At 43.6% G+C, this 26,415-nt stretch overlaps 1 protein-coding gene across 18 annotated transcripts in view; it reads left to right on the forward strand.

Annotated features, from left to right (window-relative positions):
- Window positions 1-26,415, forward strand: part of MYO18A (myosin XVIIIA) — a 207,796-nt gene that overhangs the window by 22,007 nt on the left and 159,374 nt on the right. For 16 of the 18 annotated variants that reach the window (XM_075594641.1, XM_075594644.1, XM_075594629.1 and 13 more), the window contains 9 exons: window positions 402-489; window positions 8,673-8,779; window positions 10,480-10,656; window positions 14,660-14,870; window positions 16,331-16,473; window positions 18,268-18,368; window positions 18,651-18,714; window positions 19,020-19,164; window positions 25,362-25,469. In XM_075594641.1, coding sequence (XP_075450756.1) covers window positions 402-489; window positions 8,673-8,779; window positions 10,480-10,656; window positions 14,660-14,870; window positions 16,331-16,473; window positions 18,268-18,368; window positions 18,651-18,714; window positions 19,020-19,164; window positions 25,362-25,469 — 1,144 coding nt within the window. The remainder of the gene's footprint in view (window positions 1-401; window positions 490-8,672; window positions 8,780-10,479; window positions 10,657-14,659; window positions 14,871-16,330; window positions 16,474-18,267; window positions 18,369-18,650; window positions 18,715-19,019; window positions 19,165-25,361; window positions 25,470-26,415) is intronic. The other 2 variants (XM_075594634.1, XM_075594646.1) reach the window with 1 other exon arrangement.

The following is a 26,415-nucleotide window of genomic DNA, read 5'->3' on the forward strand; positions in this document are numbered from 1 at the left end:
CTATATATTACTCACACACACATTCACACTCATTGAGTTCTATTAACTGTAAGAGCCTCTGAAATCCATGACAGTGCTACTGCGGTGTCAGACTGTAGCTGAGTAGTACTGTGCTCCCTCTGCTGCTCCCTGTGTTATTTTGCGAGGCAGCAGAGGTGTGGTTGTAGAAATGTATGCAGCAGATGAAGAATGTAAATGTAAGGGTTTCACCTATGTAGTATTTAAATGCTGAAAGGAATAGGTCATCCATTTGGTTGCGTTTGTCTTCTTGGTCATTTCCTGCTTTTAGCACAACCCCTACTGAAACATTGAGTGCCATTTGATGGGCAGCAATGCCTATATCATCCATGGGCACAGACTATCACCGAATCTTTTCTCAAGGCTTTCTTTTCCCCTTGCAGGCTAAAACCGAGGAGCAGATCTCAGCGGAACAGAACTGGTATGAGACTGACAAGGTGTGGCTGGTTCATAAAGATGGCTTCTCTTTGGGTATGTTTCTGCATGCTGTCTACCACTGTTTTATATAGATATCTAGAGAGGGAAATGAGAAGAAATGAGAAGCGGGGGGCCATATAGTCCTGTGAAAGGACGCAATGTGTGTTTGGAGGATGCAGTTTTAACCACCAAAAATCAATTGTTAAGGTGCATTATATTATGGTGTTAAGTATCTCTATACATTTCCAACCTTCGAAGTTTATTCTTATAGGAAATAGAACTTAAAGTAGCCAAAATCTGCAGATCATGGTTGGCCTGAAATGTTTGTCGTGTGTTGCATCTTCTTCCATGTCCTTAGTTCAGTGTTTCCCAACTCCAGTCCTCAGGGAACCCCAACAGGTCAGGTCTTAAGGATATCCCTGCTCCAGCACAGGTGGGTCAATCAGCGGCTCAGTCATTTTGACTGAGCCACCTGTGCTGGAGCAGGGATATCCTTAAGTCCTGACCTGTTGGGGTTCCCTGAGGACTGGAGCTGGGAAACACAGCCTTAGTTTAACCCACATTATCAACCAAAGGAAAGTCCCTTTTACTGTATGATAACAATCCCATTGACCACTAGTGGTGGTTAATGGCACCAGAGGCTATAGTTTTTGGAGGTAATGTTTTTGTGGGTTTTCAAACAACCGTTATTTCGGTATAAGTAAGCAACGATGTTTAGTATTATATCATTTAAGTTATGGTGGGTAAAAAAGTGGGGGGGGGGGGAATCTCCACCATACTGTACAGCAACTAAAAATATCACTTGTGAGCACATTCACATGTCTCAGACAGGTCTGCAACCCTGTCTCTCCCCATTATCTCATAGCATACAGAGCTTCCACTGCAGCCAGGTGAAAATAGGTTTTTCTATCTCAGTCAATAAGTCCACAGATGTAATTATTTTTCAATATTTATTCAGAGACAGATCGGAAGGCATCTATATCATACACAAGTCTTGCACAGGCATTTCTTAGTTATGAGTGGAGAACTACAGTCATGATGGTATCCATTCAAGTTCTTTGTATCACTATACAGGCAATTAGTTATGAGCAGAGAGCTGCATTCTTGCTGATATCACTTCATAGTTAGTTCAGTTCAGCTCTGCCATCAATACACACAGGATAAAACATATAGTATATACCTTCTTGTAACCAATGCGGCCTCTGTCTCACTATCAACCAGAGCAATTAATATTATTAGACAGTAAGAAAATATATTTTCATCTTTAACTGTTATCTCTAGACTTAGACATTCATGGTAGAACAATGTCTCCCTATAGTTTTATCTCCAAACAACCTTGTGAGATGTCTACTCATACCATCAATCGCTGTTCTGACAAACTCCCTTATTTAACATTGATTTAACAATCTTTTGTATCCTAACATAATCTTTATTATCCCACAAATATTCTAAAGACACTCTTGTCAAACTGATTTAACCCCTTTTCACATTCCAGACCTATGAGCTTTTTTTCCTTACAGAATTACAAGGGTTTTATAACCTGGTATTTTTCATGGAGTTAACTTTTTAGGTGCTAGCTATTCAGTTAGTGTGAATACAGACAATATGGCACCTGTTGTTCTGCTCGAAATCCTCCCATTTTCACCAGGGTTTCTGGGAAATTATATACAAATGAGCAGAGCTTGTCACCTTTTGTTTTTTACTCGTTTTAACATGGACCCTGTCATGATAATATCATGAGATATTATGTATTTTAATCAATCTGATGCTTACTTAATGTAACAACGGTTTGAGTTTAAAAATACAATATATTGTGTTTATGACAGATCAAGACTTTTCCTGGGTCTGTGCTGGTCTTCAAAGAGGACTTAATTGGGGGGACCTATCCCGTATGGCCCACTAGAATTTACATATATGTTGTTTAGAATGCCATAAACGAAAACCAGAGACTATGTCAGCCTCCCAAGAAAACTAAACATTGGTGAATAATTACTGGTGCATTCCAGAGAGAGGTGACACACCGGTTATGCCTTTGGAGTACTTTATTAAATATGAGACTATCATTTGACGTAATTACTGTACATACTAAGAGTTACATATCTGCAATCATAGCAAAGAGTTGCATGCAATGAGACCACACACTGCATGGGTAAGAGGTGCCAAGGACAGATATCCATTTGTCACTCAAATTAAGGAGCAAGGCGGTTGTCATTAGTCTTGTTGCATCCGTCATAATCACTTTAATCTATTGAAGTGACTCACGTGTGTCCAGGTATTAGAGAAGGCAAACTATGAGTGTGTTTATATATTGAGGCAAAAATGTAAACGTCTTTTGGTAGAAGGTTTTTTTACTCTGTCATAAAACTGTCAATCTTGCATCTGATTTACGACAGGGGTGGACTTATGTTGTTTCAATGGGGAAAAAATAGTACATAAGACTTAGCAAGGTATTATGAAAATCAGATTTCAACACAGGTGTGTTATGAATCAAACACGTGAATTCTCATTTCTGCGCCAGTGACCTCTCTGGGAGAAAATCCTGACATATGGTAAGGTAAAGTATAGGGATTTCTGTTTTATGTTTAATCCTGTTATTTTAAGAAACTGTCCTGAATTTACTGTAATTGAATGTTCTTGTAATGCTCTTTTTCTGTAATCTGAAGCACTGTGTTTATATATATATATATATATATATATATATATATATATATATATATATATATATATATATATATATTAAAACATAAGTGATACTTTGGGCTCTGAATGAATTTAAGTTCATAATTTTTTCTATAATAAACAGGGATATGAGACCCTGGCAGCTATATACAGTACATTGATATATTTTGCATATTTCTTGGGTGGTGGAAGTGGATAGATCTGATTGGAATTGAGTAAGGGGTTAATATTAACCAATTGAAAGTCCCTTGCGCAGGAGAAAGTTGAGTTGGCTAGAGCAGCCTTGTGTATTAACCCTGGTTATATATCTAAGTCACATGCTCACTTGTGTTCTGTTCATGACACATGGTATATGGAGACGGATTGAGAGGAGATATTGTTAATTTGAGGGACTTTTGTGAAGGTGAAAAGTGGGCCAGCTAGAGAGCTGTGTATTAACCCTTGTCCCGTATGCAGGTCACATGCTCGTCACATGCTCACAGGTGTGCCATACGTGACAGACCCCTATAAGCATATAGTAATTTGAATGTAATTTCCCAGAATCCCTGGCTGCAGTGAAAGCACTGTATGCTAAGGGCCAATGGTGAAAAGCAAGGTTGCCAATCTGTCTGAGAACTGTGAATGTGCTCACAAGTGGTATTTTTATTTTGTGTTGTAACATATTTAAGTTCTGTGGTGATCCCAAATTGACTCATAGAAAAGGCTTTCTTGCAACAAATTGCTTTGATGCTGAATGTGAGCTCTCCATACATTGGAATAAATGAGCAACGTGTTCCATAGCCATAGCTTCCAATATCCAAAGCTGCAGTTAGTGAATCTGAATACAAAGTTCTGAATTAAATATATGTTATGTACTCTAGAAACGTTGGAATCAGTAACTGTTTTAAAGTGCTAACCAACACATTGGTATACATAACCTACTTACAAAATGAAGGCTATTTGTATTGAAGTCTCTTGGCAGATGTAAGTGTGTTGGTGCATTTGAATGAAAATCGAAATAGAGTGAAAACCATATTGTTACAGGGGTATTGTTCCTGAACATGTTTTATGGTATACACAAACTCTGGTGCCTTTTCTAATAGTAGTAGTTTAGCCCAGGGGAGCGCAAACCTTTTTCCCTGCACCCCCCTGCCGGCAGTTCCCCTCTCTCCACGCCCCCGCCCCTCTTACCTCGGCGTCATGTCACATTGCCTTGGTGACGCGTCTAAGAAGCCGCCAGAGCCAAGGTAAGTGAGGTTTACAGAGGCCTTCGCCGCTTCCCCGGCACTTAATTTAAGTGCCTTCGGGAAACGCGTGGTGCCTCTGTAAACCCCGCGCCCCAAGTTTGCGCACCGCAAGTTTAGCCAGTCCAATTGGGATAATAGCATTTTATTAATTTGGGAAGACTATCTTTATGGAAATGTGTTAATAACATTTTCAGAAGAAGAGAGGAACCTCGCTCTAACTCCAGGACAGGGGAAAGGTACTGTGTGCTGCCAGGGAAATGACAATAGCTATAGGTAGATTGACACAATCCATCAAAGAGGCACAGTCCACTCAGAGTGTCCCTCTTATCGGCGCACTCCAGTACAGAATTGTTATATATATCTTTCTGTATGGTCAGTGCGAAACTTAAATAGACAGTTAAAAAGAATCTTTAATAACATATATCAATAAAATATATCAATAAAATATTAATGTGATTTTATAGTTTTATTAGCGCAAGAATACTGTATGTGAACTTCTAGTATACAAGCCCCAAGTAGTAGAGTGAGATATACCATGGATACTGGTATATAAGGTCAAACACAAGAAGCTATTATAGCTGTTAATCCACTGATATATGTTGTGCATATATATATATATATATATATACTAGCTGATATACCCGGCGTTGCCCGGGCGTGGAAGGGCAGGGAGCATGGAGTGGAAGGGCGGGGGGGGAGGGGCGGCGGGGGGGGGAAAGGGGCGTAGAAGGGTGGGGAGGGCAAAGGGCAGGGGGGCAAACGGCAGGGAGGGGCGGGGGGCAAAGGGCAGGGAGGGGTGGGGGGGGCAAAGGGCATGTGGGTAGGGGGGGCAAAGGGCTGGGGGGGCAGGGTGCAAAGGGCTGGGGGGGCAGGGGGCAAAGGGCTGGGGTGGCTGGGGGAGGGAGGGCAGGGGGCAAAGGCCTGGGGGAGGGAGGGCAGGGGGCAAAGGCCAGGGGGAGGGAGGGTTTTGGGCAAAGGGCAGGGGGAGGGAGTGCAGGGGGCAAAGGGCAGGGGGAGGGAGGGCAGTGGGCAATGGGAAGGGGTAGGGAGGGTAGGGGGGGGGGGCAAAGGGCAGGGGGAGTCAGGGACGCGGTAAATAACCGATTCCCCTGCGTGTACTCACCTTGTACACGCCTGCGCTCCTCTTCCTCTGGGTCACGGCCGCCCTCCTCCTCCACCTCGGGCTCCTCCGCAGCGAGGCTGACACGCTCCGGTGAGGACGTGCTGTGCCTCTCGCGGGGAGAGGCGGAGACAGCCGGAGGAGCGCCCTCGGGGACGGGGAGCGGCCTGTGTGAGGGGAGAGCCGCGTGCTCTCTGTGTGTGTGGGGTGGGGGAGCGGGGGGGTGAGCGGGGCGGGGGGTGAGCGGGTGAGGGAGAGCGCCGGGTGGGGGAGTGGCCTATGGGTGGTGAGAGCCGTGTGGAGCGCTCTCGGGATGGTCAGTTGGGGGAGCGGTCTATGTGAGGGGAGAGCCGCAGAGAGCAAGGGGGGGTGGTGTGTGTGTGTTTTGGGCCGTCACTCTGCCTCAGGCCAATGAGAGGTGTGCGGGGGCGGGCGGCCCAAGGGATAAATGAGATTTCCCCTAGGGACACAGGCCATGCAGACAAACATACAGTGCTTTCACAAATATATAGCAGACAAACATACAGTGCTTTCACAAATATATAGCAGACAAACATACAGTGCTTTCACAAATATATAGCAGACAAACATACAGTGCTTTCACAAATATATATATAGTAGATAGATAGATATAGATATAGATACATATATATATATATATATATATATATATATATATATATATATATGTATGTATATTTCATGCAATATATATACTGTTCATAGATATTGTTAGTACTGCGTCCAGGGTTATTGGTTGATAAACCGCTGGATGTTGGCAGTGAGTGAGCCCTAAGATGATATTGCTCGTGAATACCTGTTGCAGACGTCTCTGCGATTGCAGGGGTGAAGGAAAAACACCCAGCAATTGTGGATATCCACTCAGTAAACCGTTATTGGTTTGTATAGTTGGTGTGTATAAGGAGTAAAAATCCCTTTATACTATGCTCAGTATTTAATGTCCGTGGGTTAATCCTGTTTTTAAACTTCTTGTGGTTGGTAATGATATACTGTAGTAGTTATATCTGCCTACTATGCTTACCACGGTGTGCCCGTTAGTAAGTGGATGTTTTGTATCCTCTATAGCTAGTCCGTTGTACCTATGGGAGTATGTATACACGGCTCTATGGTGACGTCACACTGACCCGGGATATGCCAGCCATGTGTAATGTAACCTTAGAAGTTACTGCTGTCTTTGGTTTTCACCCGTTGGCATTGTAATAAACACCTTCTTAACTGTGTTTATTTCTTATAATATGGCTTGGAAAAGGCTCTTCGTTGTGTGTGGAGATGTTTTTTGTGTGTTACTGTAATGGTAACCACACTGTCAGAAATTCTCTGTGATTCTCCGTGTCGATGGATGTATACTGTTTGTTTGGTTCAAGTGTAGCTAATGCTAACATTAGCTGTGAGCACGTGACCTGCATACGGGACAAAGGTTAATACACAGCTCACAAACTGTCCCACTTTTCACCTTCGCAAAGGTCCCTCAAATGAACAATATCTCGCCTCAATCCGTCCCCATATACCATCTGTCACGACGAACAGCACAGAAGTGAGTACATGACTTAGATATGCAACCAGGGTTAATACACACGGCTACTATAGCCAACCCATCTGTCTCCTCCGCAAAAGTTTAAAACCAGACAGAACATGAAACACAGACAGAGCTCAGTGCACATCCAGTGAAACCTATACACGGTACAGTGCCTAAATATATATGTATAGATATAGATATCTATTAAATAAAATGGTCTTTTAGTTTAACATTTTGGCCAAAGTGTTGTAAGCCCCTGAGCCACTACACGGCAGACCACATCTCAAGGGTCCCTAACACTAATATAAATTACACAAAAATCTGTTGTAGCAAAATGTCTGAAAATTTAAATACTCTATTCCGAGTGTGCAACCGTTCATTCAGAGAGCCAAAGCATCACTTTTATTACATGTTTTAATATATATAAAAGTACAGTCCTTAGATTACAGAAAAAGGATTACAAGAGTATATAATTACAGTAAATTGAAGGACAGTTTCTTAAAATAACAGGATAAAACAAAAAACAGAAATCCCTATACATTACGTTACCCTATGTCATAGGTTTTCCCCAGAGAGATCACTGGCACAAAAATGAGAAATCACGTGTTTGGTCCAAAACACACACCTGTTGAAATCTGATTTTCATAATCCCTTGTCAAGTCTTATGTACTCTTTTTTTCATATTGAAAAAACATAAACCTACACCTGTCATAAATCAGCTGCAAGATTGACAGTTATATGGCAGAGTAAAAAAACTTCTTACAAACTTTTTCTTTACATTTTGCCTCAGCATATAAACGGACTCATACCTAGACACACGAGTTGCATCAATAGATTCAGGGGGTCGTGACTGACGCAACGAGACTAATCACGACCGTCTTAATCCTAAATTTGAGTGACAAATGGATATCGGTCCTTTGCAGCTCTTTCCCATGCAGTTTGTGGTCTCATTACATGCCACTCTGTGCCACTAACGTACATATGTAACTCTTGGTATGCACAGTAGATGACGTTGCATGATATTTTCATTTTGAATTAAGTCCTCCACTGAGGACATAACCTGTGTGTCACCTCTCTCTAGAAAGCACCAAGTAATTATTCACAAATGTTTAGTTCTCTTTAAGGCTGACAGAATCATCTCTGGTTAGCGTTTATGATCTTTGTAAACAACGCATGTGTCCCTTTTAGTGGATCATTCGTGATAGTTCCCCCAATTAAGGCCTCTTTGAAGACCCGCACAGACCCAGGAAATGTCTTGGCGTGTCATAAACACAATATATTGTATTTTTAAACTAAAACTGTTGCACCATCAACTCTTAAAGCACCAGATTGATTAACATACATAATATCTCATGATATTATCATGACACTGATTTATACTTTTTTACATTCAGTAATACATTATGGTGGTTACGCTTTTTTTTTTTTATAAAGATCACAAAAGCATCTGTAGGAGGTCCACGATCACCATGGTGACACTGTATACATGTACACAAACAAAGGATACAATTAAAAATGAGGAAGCAGAAATGTGGTAATCATGACCCTTTGTATCTCTCTCACTGCCTCCTCTACGTGCGCTGGCTGCTATACAATATAAATTGGGGTTGGCAACAAATTGTTTCCATGTTCTATTACTTTGACTCATTTTATGTGCTTTTATTCTTTTACATAGCCAATCAGCTGAAGCTAGAGAACAGCAACCTGCCCGACGGCAAGGTGAAAATCCGACTAGAGCATGATGGGAGTATACTGGATGTGGATGAGGATGACGTGGAAAAGGTGTGTATTTTACAGAAGCGTGTTGCAGTGCTTCTCTTGTTCCATTGTCACCATAAGATACTGCTGGCCATTGGCCTGTACTGTGTTGGTGTCACAATGTCACACAGGCATGGGGGGCTTTAGGTCCTTTCTTTTCTATTGTTACAGAACTATCATCTCTGCTCTCTTGTGGCCAATGATATTAAACACACTTAATACACCATAGGCCTTTTTAATCCTGCTGTATCTATATCATATTCTATCAACCACAATTATCTGTCTCTCTCCGTGGAAGGGATATATATATATATCTATATTAGGCTATACAGTATATAGGTACTTTTGTCTAATCCTTCTCATATGGTATCAGTAACTTGGATGTAAGAGCGTGCTGGTCAGACTGGGTCCTCCGCTCTGTCCCTGTCCTCCGCTCTGTCCCTGCACCCCTTTAAAGGTCAAAAGGTCATGGGGTTGCACAGACCTGATGTCCATTTTGTAAGAGACTTCATAGCCCCACTGACACTAACCCATGCGAGGAAAGGTATAGATTGAATGTGTCATAGATCATGTAAGGGAGCAATGGATTTAGTGGACAATATTGCTGTGTTACTGTTTCACCCGGGGAGGGAAAGGACAGGTTAAATAAGTCACCACGTTCCACTTTACGTTTTGTGAAATATTTGACATATCCCATATTGTTCTGTCAGCGAGTCTCTATGTTCACGTGTGAGGTTAGAAGAAACGTAATTCTTCACAAGTCACACTCTGTGTACGCCTGTATGAGGACACACTCAATGAGTCTCAGAATCCCTTTTAAAGATGCACTCCCCCTCCCAGCCCATTTATTTTTTAAAAGATGTCTTCACTTACCGTAGCAAGTGTGTCTGTTTTCACTTCTCTAGTTTGTTTCCTGGCTCACTGAATTTTTTTATTGAGATTTTTTTACTCTGAAAAATTGAGCCCAAAAGCAGAGATTAATTAACATGACTGCTAAGCTCCTACCACTGTGACTGGTGGATTTTACATTGCCTTAGTAGAGTAGCTCAGAAAATAGGATAATTCATTAACCAAGGGGTTCTCAACTTCAGTACTCAAGACCACCCAACAGACCTTCGACTGAGACACTGATTCAGCCACCTGTGCTGAAGCTGGGATATCACTAGAACCTGACCTGTTGTGGGGGGGGGTCTTGAGGACTGGGGTCGCTATGCGCTGCCGGAAAGTTTAAAGCACCACGTTTGCGGCCATGTGATCGCTACGGTTGTGCTCCACTTCTGTTTCAATCAGGCCAACCTCTCCAATGAAAAATGGGCATTTTCATGATGACAGGCCTGGTACGTCAATAGGGCCTCTGGCGTAATATGGCCAGTGATGTGCCAGGTACGTATGGGAGGTCTGTGCAGTAGGACTGAACCTGCATTAAAGCAGGCGAACTACCACCAGTGTTTCTGAGAGATCTCATTGAAGACGTCATTAGAAAACGGCTCTTTGCTGCTTGGTGGAGTGGCGCAAGTGAGAATAAACAGAGGTTACCATTTAAACATTCTACTGGAGGCTTTGGGCCTTATTATATAGAAATGTAAATAAAATGTAAAATAGCTAGGAATAAAAAAAAAAAATAGATTGGCAATCTTCTGCATCACATTGAGCTACGTTAATCCAAGATACGTTATTTCGGGAGGGAATTTCTGTTCTGGCTAATCCTCCATATTTCTGTTCAGGCTAATCCCCCATCTCATGACCGAGTGGAGGATCTGGCATCCCTGGTTTATCTCAACGAGGCCAGCGTACTGCACACGCTACGGCAGCGATATGGCGGGAACCTGATTCACACCAACGCCGGTCTGGCCACGGTCATCGTGAACCCCCTGAGCTCTCCCTCCATATACTCCGAGAAGGTAAGAGACCAGATATTCGTCTCTCTGCAATGCTTTGCTCTGGCAGCAAAGTGGTTAACATTAACATGGGTTACATATTGAAATAATTTCTGAAAGCCTTTGCTCTTCTGGGAAAAAAACATATATATATATTTTTGGGGAGCTTTTTGGCTTTAATTTTAATTCTATATCACTGTCACCATATCCTCTGATTTAGTCTCTTTTATCCTCACCGCGTAGAACTTGCTTACTGGAAGCACTTGTGTTGAAATGAAAATGCAGCCTTTTGTCTGGTACCAGTTAACCAAAATATATACATATTTTGTAGTATTGCAAGATTTTAAACACCATTAAAGTGTAAGCAACGTGGGGATTGAGAGGGGTGTGTTTTGGTATCATTGACTTGTGCTTTTATAGACATGGCCACACCCCAACATCACTCCCATAGAAACAATCCAGTTTGATATTACTATGTATTGGGTGACCCTGCCAACCTGTGGGTACCAGTTTACCAAAGCTCTTCACCTGTTCAAAGCCGTGAGGTTGCAAGGTCTGCACAGTAATGATACAAAACTAGACATGGTATGTAATACATACCACTGATGCTGGGTGCAGCATCCCTACACTTTGGCGTGAATTACATAGCTCCCCCTATTTTATTTCGAATATCAGTTTGACACCCAACCAATTGATATTTATGATTTACATCTAGTTGCAATTCCATTCCAGCAGCTATTTATCCGCACACAATACAAACCATTTGAAGTCTTTATTTGTAAACACAGTGTAATACAACTGGGGACCAGTGCCCGTGAATAACCAGACTTTTAAATACATATGAAGTTGTGAATATGTGTAGATCATGCTACTGTCACCCCTTCACGAATAACAATTATTCTGTGGCAGGGGGCAGCAGTGCATGAATCTCCGCTCCTATGTAACCCCTATTCTGTGTTGCTAGAGAACACACAGGCATAAAACTCCCTCCGTTTCATTACACATTTGCTGTGATGAGAGACATCATGGCAGCCAGGGTCATTCAAACCCTGTTAGTTCTTTTTACATTTCTTTAGTAAATGCTCTCCAGGTTTCCAAGGTAACACGATTCCCCCGAGCAGCCTTCTTATAGGTACATTTACTCCTAATTACGGTCACCGTCAAGTTTTCTAATAAAATCCTCCATTATGTTCCATTTTCTCCTGTCATTTCTGAAAGACCCATTTGTGTGAAGGCTTAAAACACTGGGTTGAAATTTAAACCGTGGATTGTGCATTTATCGTGTGTCGCCCATGAGATGTCAGTGCACACCGCTCTGCTCCAACAATCCCACACCCTCTTCTTCTGCCATAACCATTTCACTGCCTCACCTATTCTCGGCTAACAAACCAGAAACAGGAGTGGCGGGAACCATTCATGCACTGTTATTGTCGGGACCATTTTAAAACATGAACTACATTACCGCACACCAGTTTATAAGAACAAAAAAAAAAAAATATTGCATTTCAATTATAATCTGCCTTTATGTGAATTTTGTACTGAACATTAATGCACCTTTATGAAAACTGCAAATTGAAGCGTTTTTCAAATAGAGTATGTTTATAATAGAAAATTAAAGTTTGGGTTGCTAAATACAGAAAAACGGTGTACATTTTTTGGTTCTATATTGATATTTTTGAGTGGTCTATATTTTGTGACGACCACATAATATTCTCTTAATAAGTAATTATGTCTCTCCTAACTTAGCCAACTTCTGCATTGAGGTCTGAAAAGGGGAATTCTACTAGGTATTTTAATGTAAGAAACATTCAGATGTATGTATGGGTGTCAAACACTGGGGTGCAGGTGTATGTTCACTATGGGTTGTGGTGGCATAGCAGATGTACTCACTCATGCTTGGCGTCTTGACACAAGTTGTTTGGTCACTTAGGCAATTATTAACCCACCATAAATATACAGGTAGTCCTCGCTATCCAACGTTTCACTTTACAACGAATGGCATATCCAACGCTTTACAATGCCTCCCTATGGGCCGTTTTTTCGACGGCGGAATGTGTTATCTGACGCCTGAATGCGTTATCCAACTCTCACCGCCACTGATTAACATGGGACTCTCTTTACAACGGTTTAACTATCCAACGCTACTTCCAGAACGGGTTCCGTTGGATAACTGAGGACTGCCTGTACTTAGTAGATGAGGTTGATGAAAGGCCTATGTCCATCGAGTTCAACCTATGTTAAATTTAGACGACAGATACTTATCTTATTTTTGTATTGACAGTATTTTGATCCAGAGGAAGGCAAATAAAAAAAACCCAGTGAAACATCATAAGGGGAAAAATACATTTCTTCCCGACTCCGATAGTGGATTTCTCCCTGGATCAACATCCTTCCCATGTTTACATATTTGGTATATACATATACAAATAGTCCTAAATATAACTCTTCAAAGAAAAACTTGTGGATGAAGAGCTTTTACTAGTGTTTGTTAACCTGGGTCCTTTGTTACCCCAGAGTGCTTCAGACTAACCTGAAGGTTTTCCCACTACAACACAAATTATTATTATTATTATTATTATTGTTGATTGATTGAAGGCAGTAGGGAAAGTCTGCACTCACCATGTTTGGGGCATAGTTAAGCAAGCTACACTCCAATTAAGAACAGGTGTAGTCTGAACAGGAGGAATACTTTAAAATGTTAGTAGTCTGCCTTTCAAAGGGTGCCGGCATTGCTGCACTGGGAATCTGCCAAACGTCTGCATACTGGGAACCACTGCAAGTAAAGTCCGCTCGCTGTACCCAAACTAGAGAAATCAAGGATCTTAAAATCCATTTCTAGCATTTTTGTTGAGACCTTGACGACACACAATGTTTAGGGTTAAAAACAACGATGACTTAATAATTAGCGTAAAAATATCCTATGTGTGAACCGAAAATCCACCTCCCAAAATGTCATGTCAAAACAGGAGCAGTGTGACCCCACAATAACAAAACATAATGGTCTAAAAATAATGAGCTTATTAATCCATAGCTACAATCATAGGTACACACACAAAGCACAAGTTGAAGTTGTATGAATTCAATCTCATAGTGCATTATAACTATCTTCATTAAACCGTGCTAATGTTTCAGAGGGCGGCCTGACCTGGCAGGAATAACTTACCCTTTCCTCTCGATCATTGCCTGGATGAAAGGCTTGAGTTTGGATCATTGTGACATTCCTTTAAAAGTTCCATGTGCAATTAATACTTAAAGCTGCAGTTCAGTCAATATCCTGCATGTGTGTTTTTTTTAATAAATCAGTTCTGTAGTAAGAAAAAATACTTTTAGCATTTTCTGTTTTAAAAAACAACAACTTTGAAAGACCAATTTTCTTGTATTCTATTTTAACAGCCATTTGCTAAGGCACTGCCCCTTCATGTCCTGTCACAAGCCCTGGCACACCCCTTTGTCAGCCCTGCCCTCCCTCTAGCACATGTCAGTGCAGGAGTGCTCATGAATATTCATGAGCTTCCACTGAGTGACAGAAGCAGAGGAAAAACATATCCCATATCTAAAGATTTCGCCAATCAATACATGGAGAACAAATTGACTGGCAGCTATACAGTTCTTTAGGTAATTAAAGATTGCCCACATGAAGCTATTGAATTAAAAAAAAAAAAAAAAAGACTGAACTGCAGCTTTAAATACATTCCTTATCAATGTCACTGTTTTACTTATGAGCGTTTGAGAATCTTTTGGATTTCTCCCAGTCAGTATTATGGACAATCTCTCTTTGAAACACATGTTAACATAGGTAATATAGAACTGGTGATGGGTATTTTTTTTTACATGAGATGGCATTGGCCTTATTAACACCTTTGCTGCCAGAGGGACCTGCAGAGCAAGAACTCCTCTGGCATCAAAGAGGTTGAATGGAAGATGTTTGTTCCCATTTCCTCCCACGTCTTTTACTGCTGTGCGTCTGATTGCGGAGCAGTTCCATGTCCACTTCTACCAATGCTAGTATGTTCTTTCCCCTCTGCAGGTGATGCACATGTTTAAGGGGTGCCGCAGGGAGGATACGTCCCCTCATATATATGGTGTGGCCCAAGCTGCTTACTGGAATATGCTGATGACCCGCCAGGATCAGTCCATTGTCCTACTGGGGAGCAGTGGTAGCGGCAAAACCACCAGCTGCCAGCACGTGATCCAGTATCTGGCTACAGTGTCTGGCAGCACTGGCAAGATACTGTCAGGTATTTAAGGAGCACAAGGGGCACAGTATATCATCATGGTTTCAAGACAAGCTGAAGCTGCACCAATATTAGTGCTGGAGAGGGATGTAAGCCCATCATGCCTTTGAGGTTTGCACGGTGGTGTTGATACATGATTAGCACACAGAAAAGTGATTACTTAAGCGCTCCCGCAGAAAGTGGTCACTAACAATAAAGTGCAAAAATGCAAAGTGAACAAGTAATGTGACAATGCCAATAAATGGCAAAAATCCATCGATTGTGCAAAATGTGCAGTGAAAATGTTTTAACATAAAGTTGTAACTCCCTGCTCAAACCCTCTGGCAAGGACTTCACTGGTCCCAAAAACTGCAATTCTTGATACATTGTCATATTACTCATAATGGGAAGCCCTGTTAGGCTGCGGCCCCGCTGCCTGCGCCGCACGCGCGTCTGCGAGGCAGGCGGCACGTGCTGCCGAGTCCCCCGGTCTGCAGGGGGAAAGACGGGGGGGGTGACGGGGGTGCGGCCATGACGTTACCCGGCAGGTTTGCCTCATTGGCTGAACCGCCGGGGGCGTGGCCTAGCGCTCCGTCGCGACTCCTCTCAATTTTCTTGAGAGCAGGAGTTTCTCTCGGCGCAGCGGCCCCCCTCGCAGCGGGCCTGGCCCCATTGTGGGGTGGCTCTTGTCTCTGCAGCGTCCGCCACAGCGGCCGCTGCAGTAGCCAGCGGGGACCTGGCCTAAGAGCACTGCGCAGGCTTTTAAGCGGCTCTGCGTGACACAATGGAAAAAAAGTGATCTCAGTACGCACTCCACATTTTGCTGGCAGTATTGTCTTTATATTCACATTGCAGTCTATAAAATGCATTCTTTGGTGCAAATATGTTATATTGCTGACTGATTCCATGTTTCTGACTGCACCAGGTGATGATATTAGAATAGGGGGGGGGGAGGGTTTTGTTGTATTTTCCCCAGAATCCAGTTTGGCAGGCTTACCCAATACATAGTAATGTCAAACCTTATAGTTTCCATGGGTGTGACCCTGTCTAGACCAGAAGTTTAAAATACCACCGCACGACCTAGATTCACAACTTTCTTACACTTCATGGTCTTTAAAAATATGCAATTCAAATATAATTAAGCATTTATTATCTCTTAATTATATTCATCATGCTGCATAAACCTTGTATTACAAAGTCAATAACCCTTTGATATAACTCAAAGAGAGAGGGGATCTTTAGTCACAAGTTTTGGCCCAACGCAACAAGCCTATCCCCTTGCCAAGGCAATCCCTAGAGATTGAATCCTTTATTAACAATACAAATGTACCTGATCTCCCGAGCTGAACATTCCCTGCTTTTCTCTTTCCTATTCATGGGAAAGACCTCTCGGACTTCCACTATTTGGAGAGGAGCAAGTGTTGTTGTGGGAGCCTGGGAGTTCTTCCGGCTGGATCTCATTGCCTTCTGCTTGACCTTCACAGCGGAGAAGTGGCAAGCAGTGTACACCATCCTGGAGGCCTTTGGCAATAGCAGCACGGGGCTGAATGCAAACGCTACTCGCTTCTCTCAGATCATCTCACTGGACTTTGACCAGGCAGGACAGGTGGCTTCTGCATCCATACAGGTGAGGGATTGAGCCCTTTCTCCCAGGTGCACAGTGCGGCCGCATAATATAATGATGGTCAAGGCAAATTCTCCAATCCTTGCCTCTTGTACGAAGGATGCTAAGAGTCATGTCCCAGGTAATACTTGCAGTCCACGTGCCTTTAGCGTGATGCTTCCCAGTGACAACGTCCCATAATTTTGCGTTTGTACATTGTTTGCATAACCCCCTATGAATCTGTTTGGTATTTGCACCTTTAGTACTAAAAACAAGTCCCATAGGAAATCTGAGTGTCTTAAATAATGTAAAGGGAACACTTTGGGCACATACTGTAAGATTCTATAGGTAGGCATACTGTACAAGTGAGCGCGGGAAGTGTCACCTTTAGATTTGTAAGCCAGTATATTATACCAGGGGTGCACAGGTCCTCAAGCCCTCCCTTCCCCCCCCCCCCCCCCCCAACAGGTCAGGTTTTCTGGTTATCCCAGCCTCCGCACAGCTGGCTCAATCAATCCCTGCTTCAGCACAGGTAACTCAATCGGAGGCTCAGTCTTTGACTGAGCCACTGATTGAGCCATTTGTGCTGAAGCAGAGATAACCTGAAGACCTGACCTTTGGGGGGGGGGGGTGGAGGAGGACTGGAGGTGAGCACCCCTGTATTATACAATGGGATAATGTCTTCCCCTGCAGCAGGGATTAGCATAGGACTCCTAGGAGCTTTTCAGAAGTGTGCAAAGGGTTGGGATTTTCAACTAGAAACAGGCTTCAACAGACCTTGACTTTTGTACAAGGAAACTAAATACAGCTCAACCCCGTTATAACGCGATCCATTACAAAGCGAATCCGCTTATAACGCGATGCAAGCGTGGCGCCCAATTTTCGTATTTCTGAATACTTTACAACACGATTATTGGGATCTTAAATACTTTATTGTACAATGTATAGAATTGTACATTATTTCTAACGCGATCCGCTTATAGAGCGATGTGATTCTTTGGACCCGAAGCACAGCGTTATAAGGGGGTTGAGCTGTATGTGGCATCTATGATTTTACGACAATGAATATCCTGCTTATGTTATACACGAGATGCCATTGTGTGTGCCTGAAGTTATCATTATTAAAGATGGGGAAGCGCCAGTATCTTTTTCATGTGTGGAATTGTCCGGTTCGTACAAGATTAGAGGTCTGGAACATGATGACGTAACGTTTTATAAAACTTGGCGCTGTGGTAAGGATTTCTAAATGATCTGTGATTATATCTCCAGAACATCCGGCACTCGTATGTTGTATCACAATGTGTCATATTATTGCTGTCCTCAAAGCTGACGATTCAACATTGAATGCATTGGTCTCTGGTACTGATGTGTATGTGATCTGGGATTTTCAAGCTCACAATCTCATGCTTTCATACCGTATGTCTTTGGGTTGTCAAAAAAGGCCCACAAAACAGGATTAGCTAATGGTAACCGTATTCCCCTACGGTAGATTATAGAAAGGCTATAATAATGGGGAGGTGCATTAAATGGAGTAGTAAACGTATATTGCAAGTACAATACACTTAATCGATGTGTGTGTGTGTGTGTGTGTGTGTGTGTGTGTGTGTGTGTGTGTGTGTGTGTGTGTGTGTGTGTGTGTGTGTGTGTGTGTGTGTGTGTGTGAATATGATATTGTTTCAGTCAGAACGAACTCCCACTTGAATACATCCCAATTTTCATTATGCACATTTGATTGTCTTCTATACTCCTCAAAATGTGGACTGTGTAGTGAGTGTATGCTGTGCCTCTGACTTATCTCACTCTCTTGGTGGGCTGCAGACTATGCTGCTGGAGAAGTTGAGAGTGGCCAAACGTCCAGAGAACGAGTCTTCGTTTAATGTCTTCTACTATCTCCTGGCTGGAGCAGACAATACACTCAGGTAACGCTTAGCAGTCTGGGCATGAAGGTCACATCCCGACAGCCTCCTCAGTCCTTAAAGCAGCAGCTCTTGCATGACTCCACCTAAAGTCTTCACGGATGTATGCGAGTGCTGGACTATATCTAAAAAATAAGCCACACAAACACATGACTACAATAACAAAATGTGGATGTTCCCACCACACATGGTCATTAGACAAACTTGGCATATGTATATATTTTTGTAGTAGGTGCTTTTGGATGTTGAACTTAATTTAACAGCTGCTGTATTTTCCTCCTCCAGGACAGAGCTTCACTTAAACCACCTGGCGGAAAACAACGTGTTTGGCATTGCTGCTTCTTCCAAGGTATTTGGTCTGAGGAATACCTGTGCAAGGTGGCTTGCAGAATTCCTGCTTATTTAATCTCTGGTGCTGACGGGGCCCATAAGGCATTATTCTACAACTTGGGTTCCTTCCTCAGCGAAGGGTTTAAAGTTATAGGATACTATTGAAGGAGCCCTTTAATCCCGGTCTACTTCTGTCAAGAGTTGATTATGGGACAACTCTGGAAAGGCTCGGCAGATAACGTTTTCCAGGGATTTATGGTACCAGGAGACATCTCGTTATCTCTCACGGGCAGTTCCTAACGGGCATTCCCATTATGTGTACAGGCTGAGGAGAAGCAGAAGGCAGCGCAGCTATTTGGCAAACTCCAAGCAGCCATGAAAGTCCTGGGGATTTCCAGCGAAGAGCAGAAGGCCTTCTGGTTAATCCTTGGAGCCATCTACCACCTAGGGTCAGCGGGAGCCACCAAAGGTAACAGTGAGACCTGCAGATGTGGGGAATGTGAGCATCTGGTGCAGAATTAGGGGTGACTGTGTTAACCTTGTGGGCAGTAGAACGATGGCTCTTCTTGGTATCGTCCACAATGGTTTTATTTATTCTCCATCCTCTTATTTAGTGTACTAGTTTTGTTTGTTTATTGCAGGAGCGGTTTTTTATGTTTTGCTTTCCCTATTTTATATATCTTACCTGAACCGAGGAGGGCGCCGGAGAGGATGTTGCAGCTTTCAATTGGTGACCATGTTTGCAGTCCGCCGGCATATTTGTAGTTTTTGGTGTCAAAACTTGCACAACAGAAACTACATATTGCTGCAACGGGGGAAGGGAGGTCTCAAGAAGTCAGTTTAGGGAAGATGAAAATAAATAAATAATGAATAAATGTAAAAATGAGCAGCCGGGATTGCTGCTCTAAGCCTTTCCAATTATTGTAGGTGAACTGAAAACATGCTACCTAGGCTCTTCGGGGGTTATTCATTATTCAGGCGGTTTATGTACTGTGCCCTGATCAGCTCTATCGCGTTTTAGAGGAGCAGTCCATGCAATATCCTACATGTGTGTTTTTTTTAATTTTTTTGTTTTTTTAAAATAAATTAGTTCGGATAATACTTACATAATTTGTTGCCAATATTCCCAGCAGTTTGAGCTGCAAACTGTTACAATGGATAATGTTACTTTGGTAATATAAGAATACATTGTAGATGCTGAGTGACACTGACTGAACGAGTGATTGAAACTTATAGGCAGCCATTTCATGAACCCTGCGCTCGACAGCTTAGGGAATTAGTTTTCAATAAAAGTAACCAAAAGCTTGATATATTTTATATATATATATATATATATATATATATATTTTTTTTTAAGTTCTGCACAGACTGTCTCTTTAATAAATAGCTCTATTTGTATCAAAATAGCTCAAGTTGATAGTGAGTTACTGAAGGAGTTAAAGCAAAAGATAGCATTTTTTATGTGGCAGGACTTAAACACTAAGTATACACTTTTTGTTTTTTCTCCGTTCTACGGATTGTTTTTTTTGTAGCTCTTGAAAAATCCCTGCTGCTCTCTCATTTCTCATATGGATAAACCTTGGTGTGTCCATGTTGTTTATCATAAAGCAGCAATGCAGTATGCTTGTCAGCACCACGAAGCACAAGGGGAATTTTAGGGGTTTAATATACAGTTTTCCTAGTGCCTTGAAGATACAGCAAGGTACCCGCGCTTGTGCTATCTGATGAGTATCCTTTAAACAAAAATCCACCTGCAGCTGTGTGTGTGGAGCCACTCCCCAAACGCTCCTTAAGATGAGATCTCCCAAAAGGGAGCCTCAAACAAACAAGCGACACGAATACACACAATGCGCACCAGGGATTATTGCATGAACTCAAATAAAATGATCACATTCAAGTAAGTGATAAACATCAATTGGAAGACCATACTCTTAATATAATACAATAGGATAAAAGGCGTCACAGCCCCTCTTCAAAACAAGGTATACAATCCCTCCTTATCACATACAGAACAAACACAAATGCACAGACTAAATAGTCGTAAATTCAGTCAAACTGGCAATCGGCACCTTAATGCAGTGTAACACAGTGACTAAACATGAGATCGCACTGATGGGAACAGGTACTGGCCATGAGTGAAAGAGCGGGTAACCGTTTGCTGGCGCTGATGATCTGTCCGGACTGCACCAGCATTCGGCGATCACTTCTCCACTCGAACGCCCCGGATTCTCTGCTCCAGCCAATGGATGAGCGCGTTGAGCAGCCTTTCGTGACCTCAACGTGTTTCGCAACAGCATGCTTCATAAGGAAGTGATACTGACTTGGCCTCTTTTTGATTAGTTACCAAGCCAGTGGGACAAAATAAATGTCTTTACTAAATACAGGGGCACTGCCAAATATTTAATGGGAATTTCATTCATTAATGATCACCAGTGGAGTGGAACCAATGTGTCAAAACCCTTTTTCGGAATGAATCGCCCCTTACTCTGAGAGGCAAGCCAACTGCCAATAGGTCGAAAGCTTTGTGTGGCTGAATGGGAGAAGCCTGCCACAGCTGTCCATCATCCAAGCCGGGGAAGCTGGGGATCTCCGGAGTTGAGCCCGTTAATTTCCGTTCAGGCGACCCACTACTTCCGCAGATACCTCCAAATTAGGTGCCGGTAGCTGCTCTGACTCAGCAAGCAGGGATTTCAAGTTTGAAGCTCCCGTGTCACATGGGCCAATAGGAATCCGCACCGATGACATCACGGCTTCCTATTGGTTCGCAGGGCCCGAGATTTCTGAACAGAGAACATATTGTGAACACTGGTAGCCGAGGAGAGCGTCTACCAGCACCTAATTCAGAGGTAATTATCTCTGGAAGCATTGGGGCCCCGGAGCTGAAATTAATGGGGTTCAGCTCCGGAGACCCTCTGCTTCAACTATATATATATATATATATATATATATATATATATATATATATATATATATATAATTGCCCCCTTGGGTTACCTCTTTAACCCCTTTGGTGCTGGCATTGGGGGGCACTCTAGTTTTTTATATTTATATTTTTGGTCTGTGAATACAAATCTACAAAACAGAGGAGTAATGTGCATCCCTTTACAGAGTACACCACGCGTTATTATGTGGGTTGTGTTTGGAAGTGACGTGTAGAGATGTGCGAAATTAGCTGTTTTTTGTGATTTATTTCTTTTTATTGCAATATGGCGAATGTTGAAAAAAAACATTTGCCAGGTTACATGATAAAAAAAATGATGATGATGAAAATGGCAACATTTCACCAATAAAATAGCAAGGAGTTGCCATTTTCACCCCCAAATTGTCAATTTGCCTCAGCAAAATGTAAATTTCTAAAACAATAAAAAATAAAATAAAAGTTTACATTTTTGCGAAAATTTTATATATAAAAACTAATTTGCAAACTGGGTTGTGTCCTTTTTCGCTCATCTCTACTGCCACGCTTTATGACTCTGTATAACCCCTGTGTTGTTGTGTTAACCCTTGCCTTCCCTGCAGTCTCAGATGTAGATGCTCTTGGTAACTCCCTTTTATTTTATAAAGCGTTTTATATCTCTTGTCATGCCTTTCATTGGCCTTGTGTGCACTTTCCCTTTTCTCATCTTCCAGAGGTGGAGCCCATGGCTACTACTCCACTTCACACTCACTTGCCACCTGGCATGGAGCATGGCGTTGGTGCATTCCAGTTGGGCAGCTGTAATCACTGACCACTGCAAGGGCTATAGCTATGAGCAAATCTTTTGACTTGTCCTATGAGTCTGGCTTTTCCACCATGTAACTCCATCATCTGTCTTTATGCTCTTAAAACTTTCTGAGAAAGGCTTTAGCACAGCCATTTCTCCTCCGCAGGCACTATCCGAGTAAGGAATTTAGGGGAGAAGTATTTTCCGTGCGCACAATGCGTTGCAGATTCTATGCACTCGCTACTAGATGCAGTACCAATGCTGTACACAACAGATTTCTGGCTCAGACGAAGGGGCCTGCAGTGCAGGTGTCTGGGCAATGCTGTGATGGCGAGGGGAAAGGAAGGCTGGCATAGTGAGCTCGAGCTATTTGTATAGCGTTTTTGAACTGGGAACGCTTAGGTTCCGCGGGCATCCGTAAAGTTTTCCCTGCAATATTCAGGTAATTTGAAAATTGTATCAAATACAGAACAATTGACAACGCATCTGATCTCAGACGCGCTATTAGAGAGGGTTGGGGTTCCGTACAATCCATCTGATCTCAGACGCGCTATTAGAGAGGGTTGGGATTCCTTACAATGCATCTGATCTCAGACACGCTATTAGATAGGGTTGGGGTTCCTTACAATGCATCTGATCTCAGACACACTATTAGAGAGGGTTGGGGTTCCTTACAATGCATCTGATCTCAGACACACTATTAGAGAGGGTTGGGGTTCCTTACAATGCATCTGATCGGAGACACACTATTAGAGAGAGCTGATCTCAGATGCGCGATTAGAGGGGGTTGGCGTTCCTCAAAATTTCACAATATAAGTATTGGGTATCTTAACCAAAAAAAAAGCTGCGTGTGCTGTGCATGCGCATAGTAAGTGAAACTTCTTTGACTTTTGTCACAGAAATTGTATTTGTGTTGGTGATGTTTTAATTAAAAATCAAAATACAATCTCAATGACAAAACGCAAATAAATTTGACTTAGAATGCGCGTGCTCGGCACACATCCCCTGTATTAGCTATTTGCACTAAGTGTGAATTCCTCGTGTGACTGAGTGTGCGTGTGACTGAGAGTGCGCCTGTGACTGAGAGTGCGCCTGTGACTGAGAGTGCGCCTGTGACTGAGAGTGCGCCTGTGACTGAGAGTGCGCCTGTGACTGAGAGTGCGCCTGTGACTGAGAGTGCGCCTGTGACTGAGAGTGCGCCTGTGACAGAGTGCGCCTGTGACTGAGAGTGCGCCTGTGACTGAGTGCGCCTGTGACTGAGAGTGCGCCTGTGACTGAGAGTGCGCCTGAGACTGAGAGTGCGCCTGTGAGTGAGTGCGCCTGTGAGTCAGTGAGCGTGCCTGTGACTGTGAGTGAGCGTGCCTGTGAGTGAGTGTGCCTGTGCCTGTGCGTGTGACTGTGCGTGTGACTGTGAGTGTGACTGTGAGTGTTATAACCGGCAGCCTGTCTCCTCTCCTGTGTGTGTCTGGTTACCTCTCTGTGTGTGAGCCTCAGTCCCTCTCCTGGTTACCTCTCTGTGAGTCACACAGTGACAGCCTGTTGCTCTCACACTCTTCCTATCGAGGACTCCAGCACATCTAGTCTCCCCTCCTGTATTACACTAAGCAGCACCACTAGTCTGCCCCCTGCCGTCTCTCAGCTCCTTCCCCCCACCTCTCCGCTCCTTCTCTCCACCTCTCCGCTCCTTCCCTCCACCTCTCTGCTCCTTCCCCCCATCTCTCCGCTCCTTCCCCCAACCTCTCCGCTCCTTCCCCCCACCTCTCCGCTCCTTCCCCCCACCTCTCCGCTCCTTCCCCCCACCTCTCCGCTCCTTCCCCCCACCTCTCCGCTCCTTCCCCCCACCTCTCCGCTCCTTCCCCCCACCTCTCCGTTTCTTCCCCCCATCTCTCCGTTTCTTAATCTCTTCCGGGATCTCCGGCTTTGTCTGGACTGGGGAGGAGCCGGGGACTGGGGAGGGGCCGGGGACCGGAGGAGCCAGGGAGGGGTGAAGAGGCCGGTACTGAGCCGCCCGAACGTCCTGCTTCTCTTACCAACGGCTCCGCTGCCAGCCGCTTCTGCGCATGTGCAGAAGTCCTTAAGCGTCGCCATTAGTAGTGCGCATGCGCGGCATGGCAGCGGACGTGTGGGGGGAATGGCAGCCGTTAGGAGCGGCGCCAGCGGCGATCGCCCGTGTGGGGGGGAGCAGCGCCCGTTTGGGGGGGAGCAGCGCCCGTTTGGTGCGGCGCCGCATGTGACACCAGACATGTGGGGGGAGTGGGGGGGAGCCGTGACGTCACTTCCGTTTCACATTTCGCCCCAACTCTCCATTTTACCCCATCAGAATAGGTGCCACTAAAGAAGTTTCACTTCAAAAAGGTGGAAAAATACTGTATGAGTAAATTGACTATTTTTGGTTTGTACCACCAGGGGGCAGGATGAAACAAGTTTTGGGGAAGCAGCAGGAATTGGAATGAGTAATTCCAGCTTCCTACATAGAAATAACGTAACCTGAAGCTCACCATATGTAATTATTGGCGGTTGCCAAATAATTTTGAGCAATAAGAAATTCCCTGTTGCTGTCCTGATTTGTTTGTCCTTGAGCAAATCTGTCTCTGTGTACCAAAATAAGATTGCTAATACACAGCTGGTGGTGCGCCAGTTTATTTTTAAGCCACAAATCACTATCAATGCATCATATTTTGATATCATTTTTTTTTTTTTAATCTCCCCGACCACCGCCACAGTTCCCTAGAAACCCGGACTTTTTTTTTTTTTCATGGTCCTCTGATGCATATTAGTAGGAAGGGACAGGTGGCGTAAGAAGTCCCTTGTCTATGTTCGCCCATACAAAGCTAGTGACAGTCACGCTGTGACATCCCGTGGGGAAAAAAAAAAGACAAGGAGCATGTTATTGTGTAGAGCGATTGATTGCAAGCTCTTCAGGGTAGCTATTCACATTGATTGTATCATTCTGTATGTTAAGAGCTTTCCACGGAGAAGAAAATACAGGATGTCTTCCAGGTGGTGATGTCAGTGCACAGAGCAGGGCTGGAGCATTACCCAGCTCCCTTTAGCCTCTCAGGACCTCCAGGTATGAGGTGGTGATGTCAGTGCACAGAGCAGGGCTGGAGCATTACCCTGCTTGACGTGATGCAGGAATGTTCTGCTGTTATGGACGCTTGCTTGCCTCATTTCCTGCATTATCTCTGCCCAGCCTGCGAAAAGGCGGAGAAAAGAAATTATTTGGGAAGAAGTTCCCGTCGACCCACACCTGTGATATCTCCAATACCTTGTTGCACGCCAATTGCATTGCTGGGCCCTTTTTAATAGGGACGTATTTTAACACAGCCAGTCAATGCTGCGCAGTTAATCCCTGCCTTGAATTTCTTTATTTTAAGGATATAAAAGGATTTGCTCAAGGACTTGCAAGCCGGGACTGTGGCATCAATGAAAGAAACAAGTGTCTTAAAGTGGAATTAATAGCAGTCATCATGTGTTGTGTGGGTTAAATATACTGAACATGTGCGCTCCACGAACGCTTGGCACAGACACGCGCACTCACGTTCCACACACGCACTCGCATTCCACGCGCGCACTCACGTTCCACGCGCGCACTCACGTTCCACGCGCACACTCACGTTCCACACACGCACTCACGTTCCACACGCACTCAGGCTCCACACACGCTCCACAGGAGAAAAGGTGGCAGTCATCGCCTTTGTGTGGACACCGAAACATTGACAAATAAAATACATGCAAAATAATGTCCTGGCATATTTTAAAATACTTGGTATCTGGGCTGAGTGTGTAAGCTGGAGCTCCCGGCATTGTTCTCATTTTCTTGTTCAAAGTGCACCCAATGATACCATTTTGTGTATTATGGATAACCGTTAAAGACACTAGTGGTCGCAGGCCAGAGTTTGATTACAGTATGAAGTACCCATTACTGTCGCTATCAAGGCTCTGCATGGAACTGCACTGTAGGCCTCAAAGTGTCCTCCTATCTTTCTTACGATGTCCCACTTGGTTAGAACTTT

This window comes from Ascaphus truei, chromosome 3 (genome assembly GCF_040206685.1).
Source record: "Ascaphus truei isolate aAscTru1 chromosome 3, aAscTru1.hap1, whole genome shotgun sequence".
Taxonomy (NCBI): domain Eukaryota; kingdom Metazoa; phylum Chordata; class Amphibia; order Anura; family Ascaphidae; genus Ascaphus; species Ascaphus truei.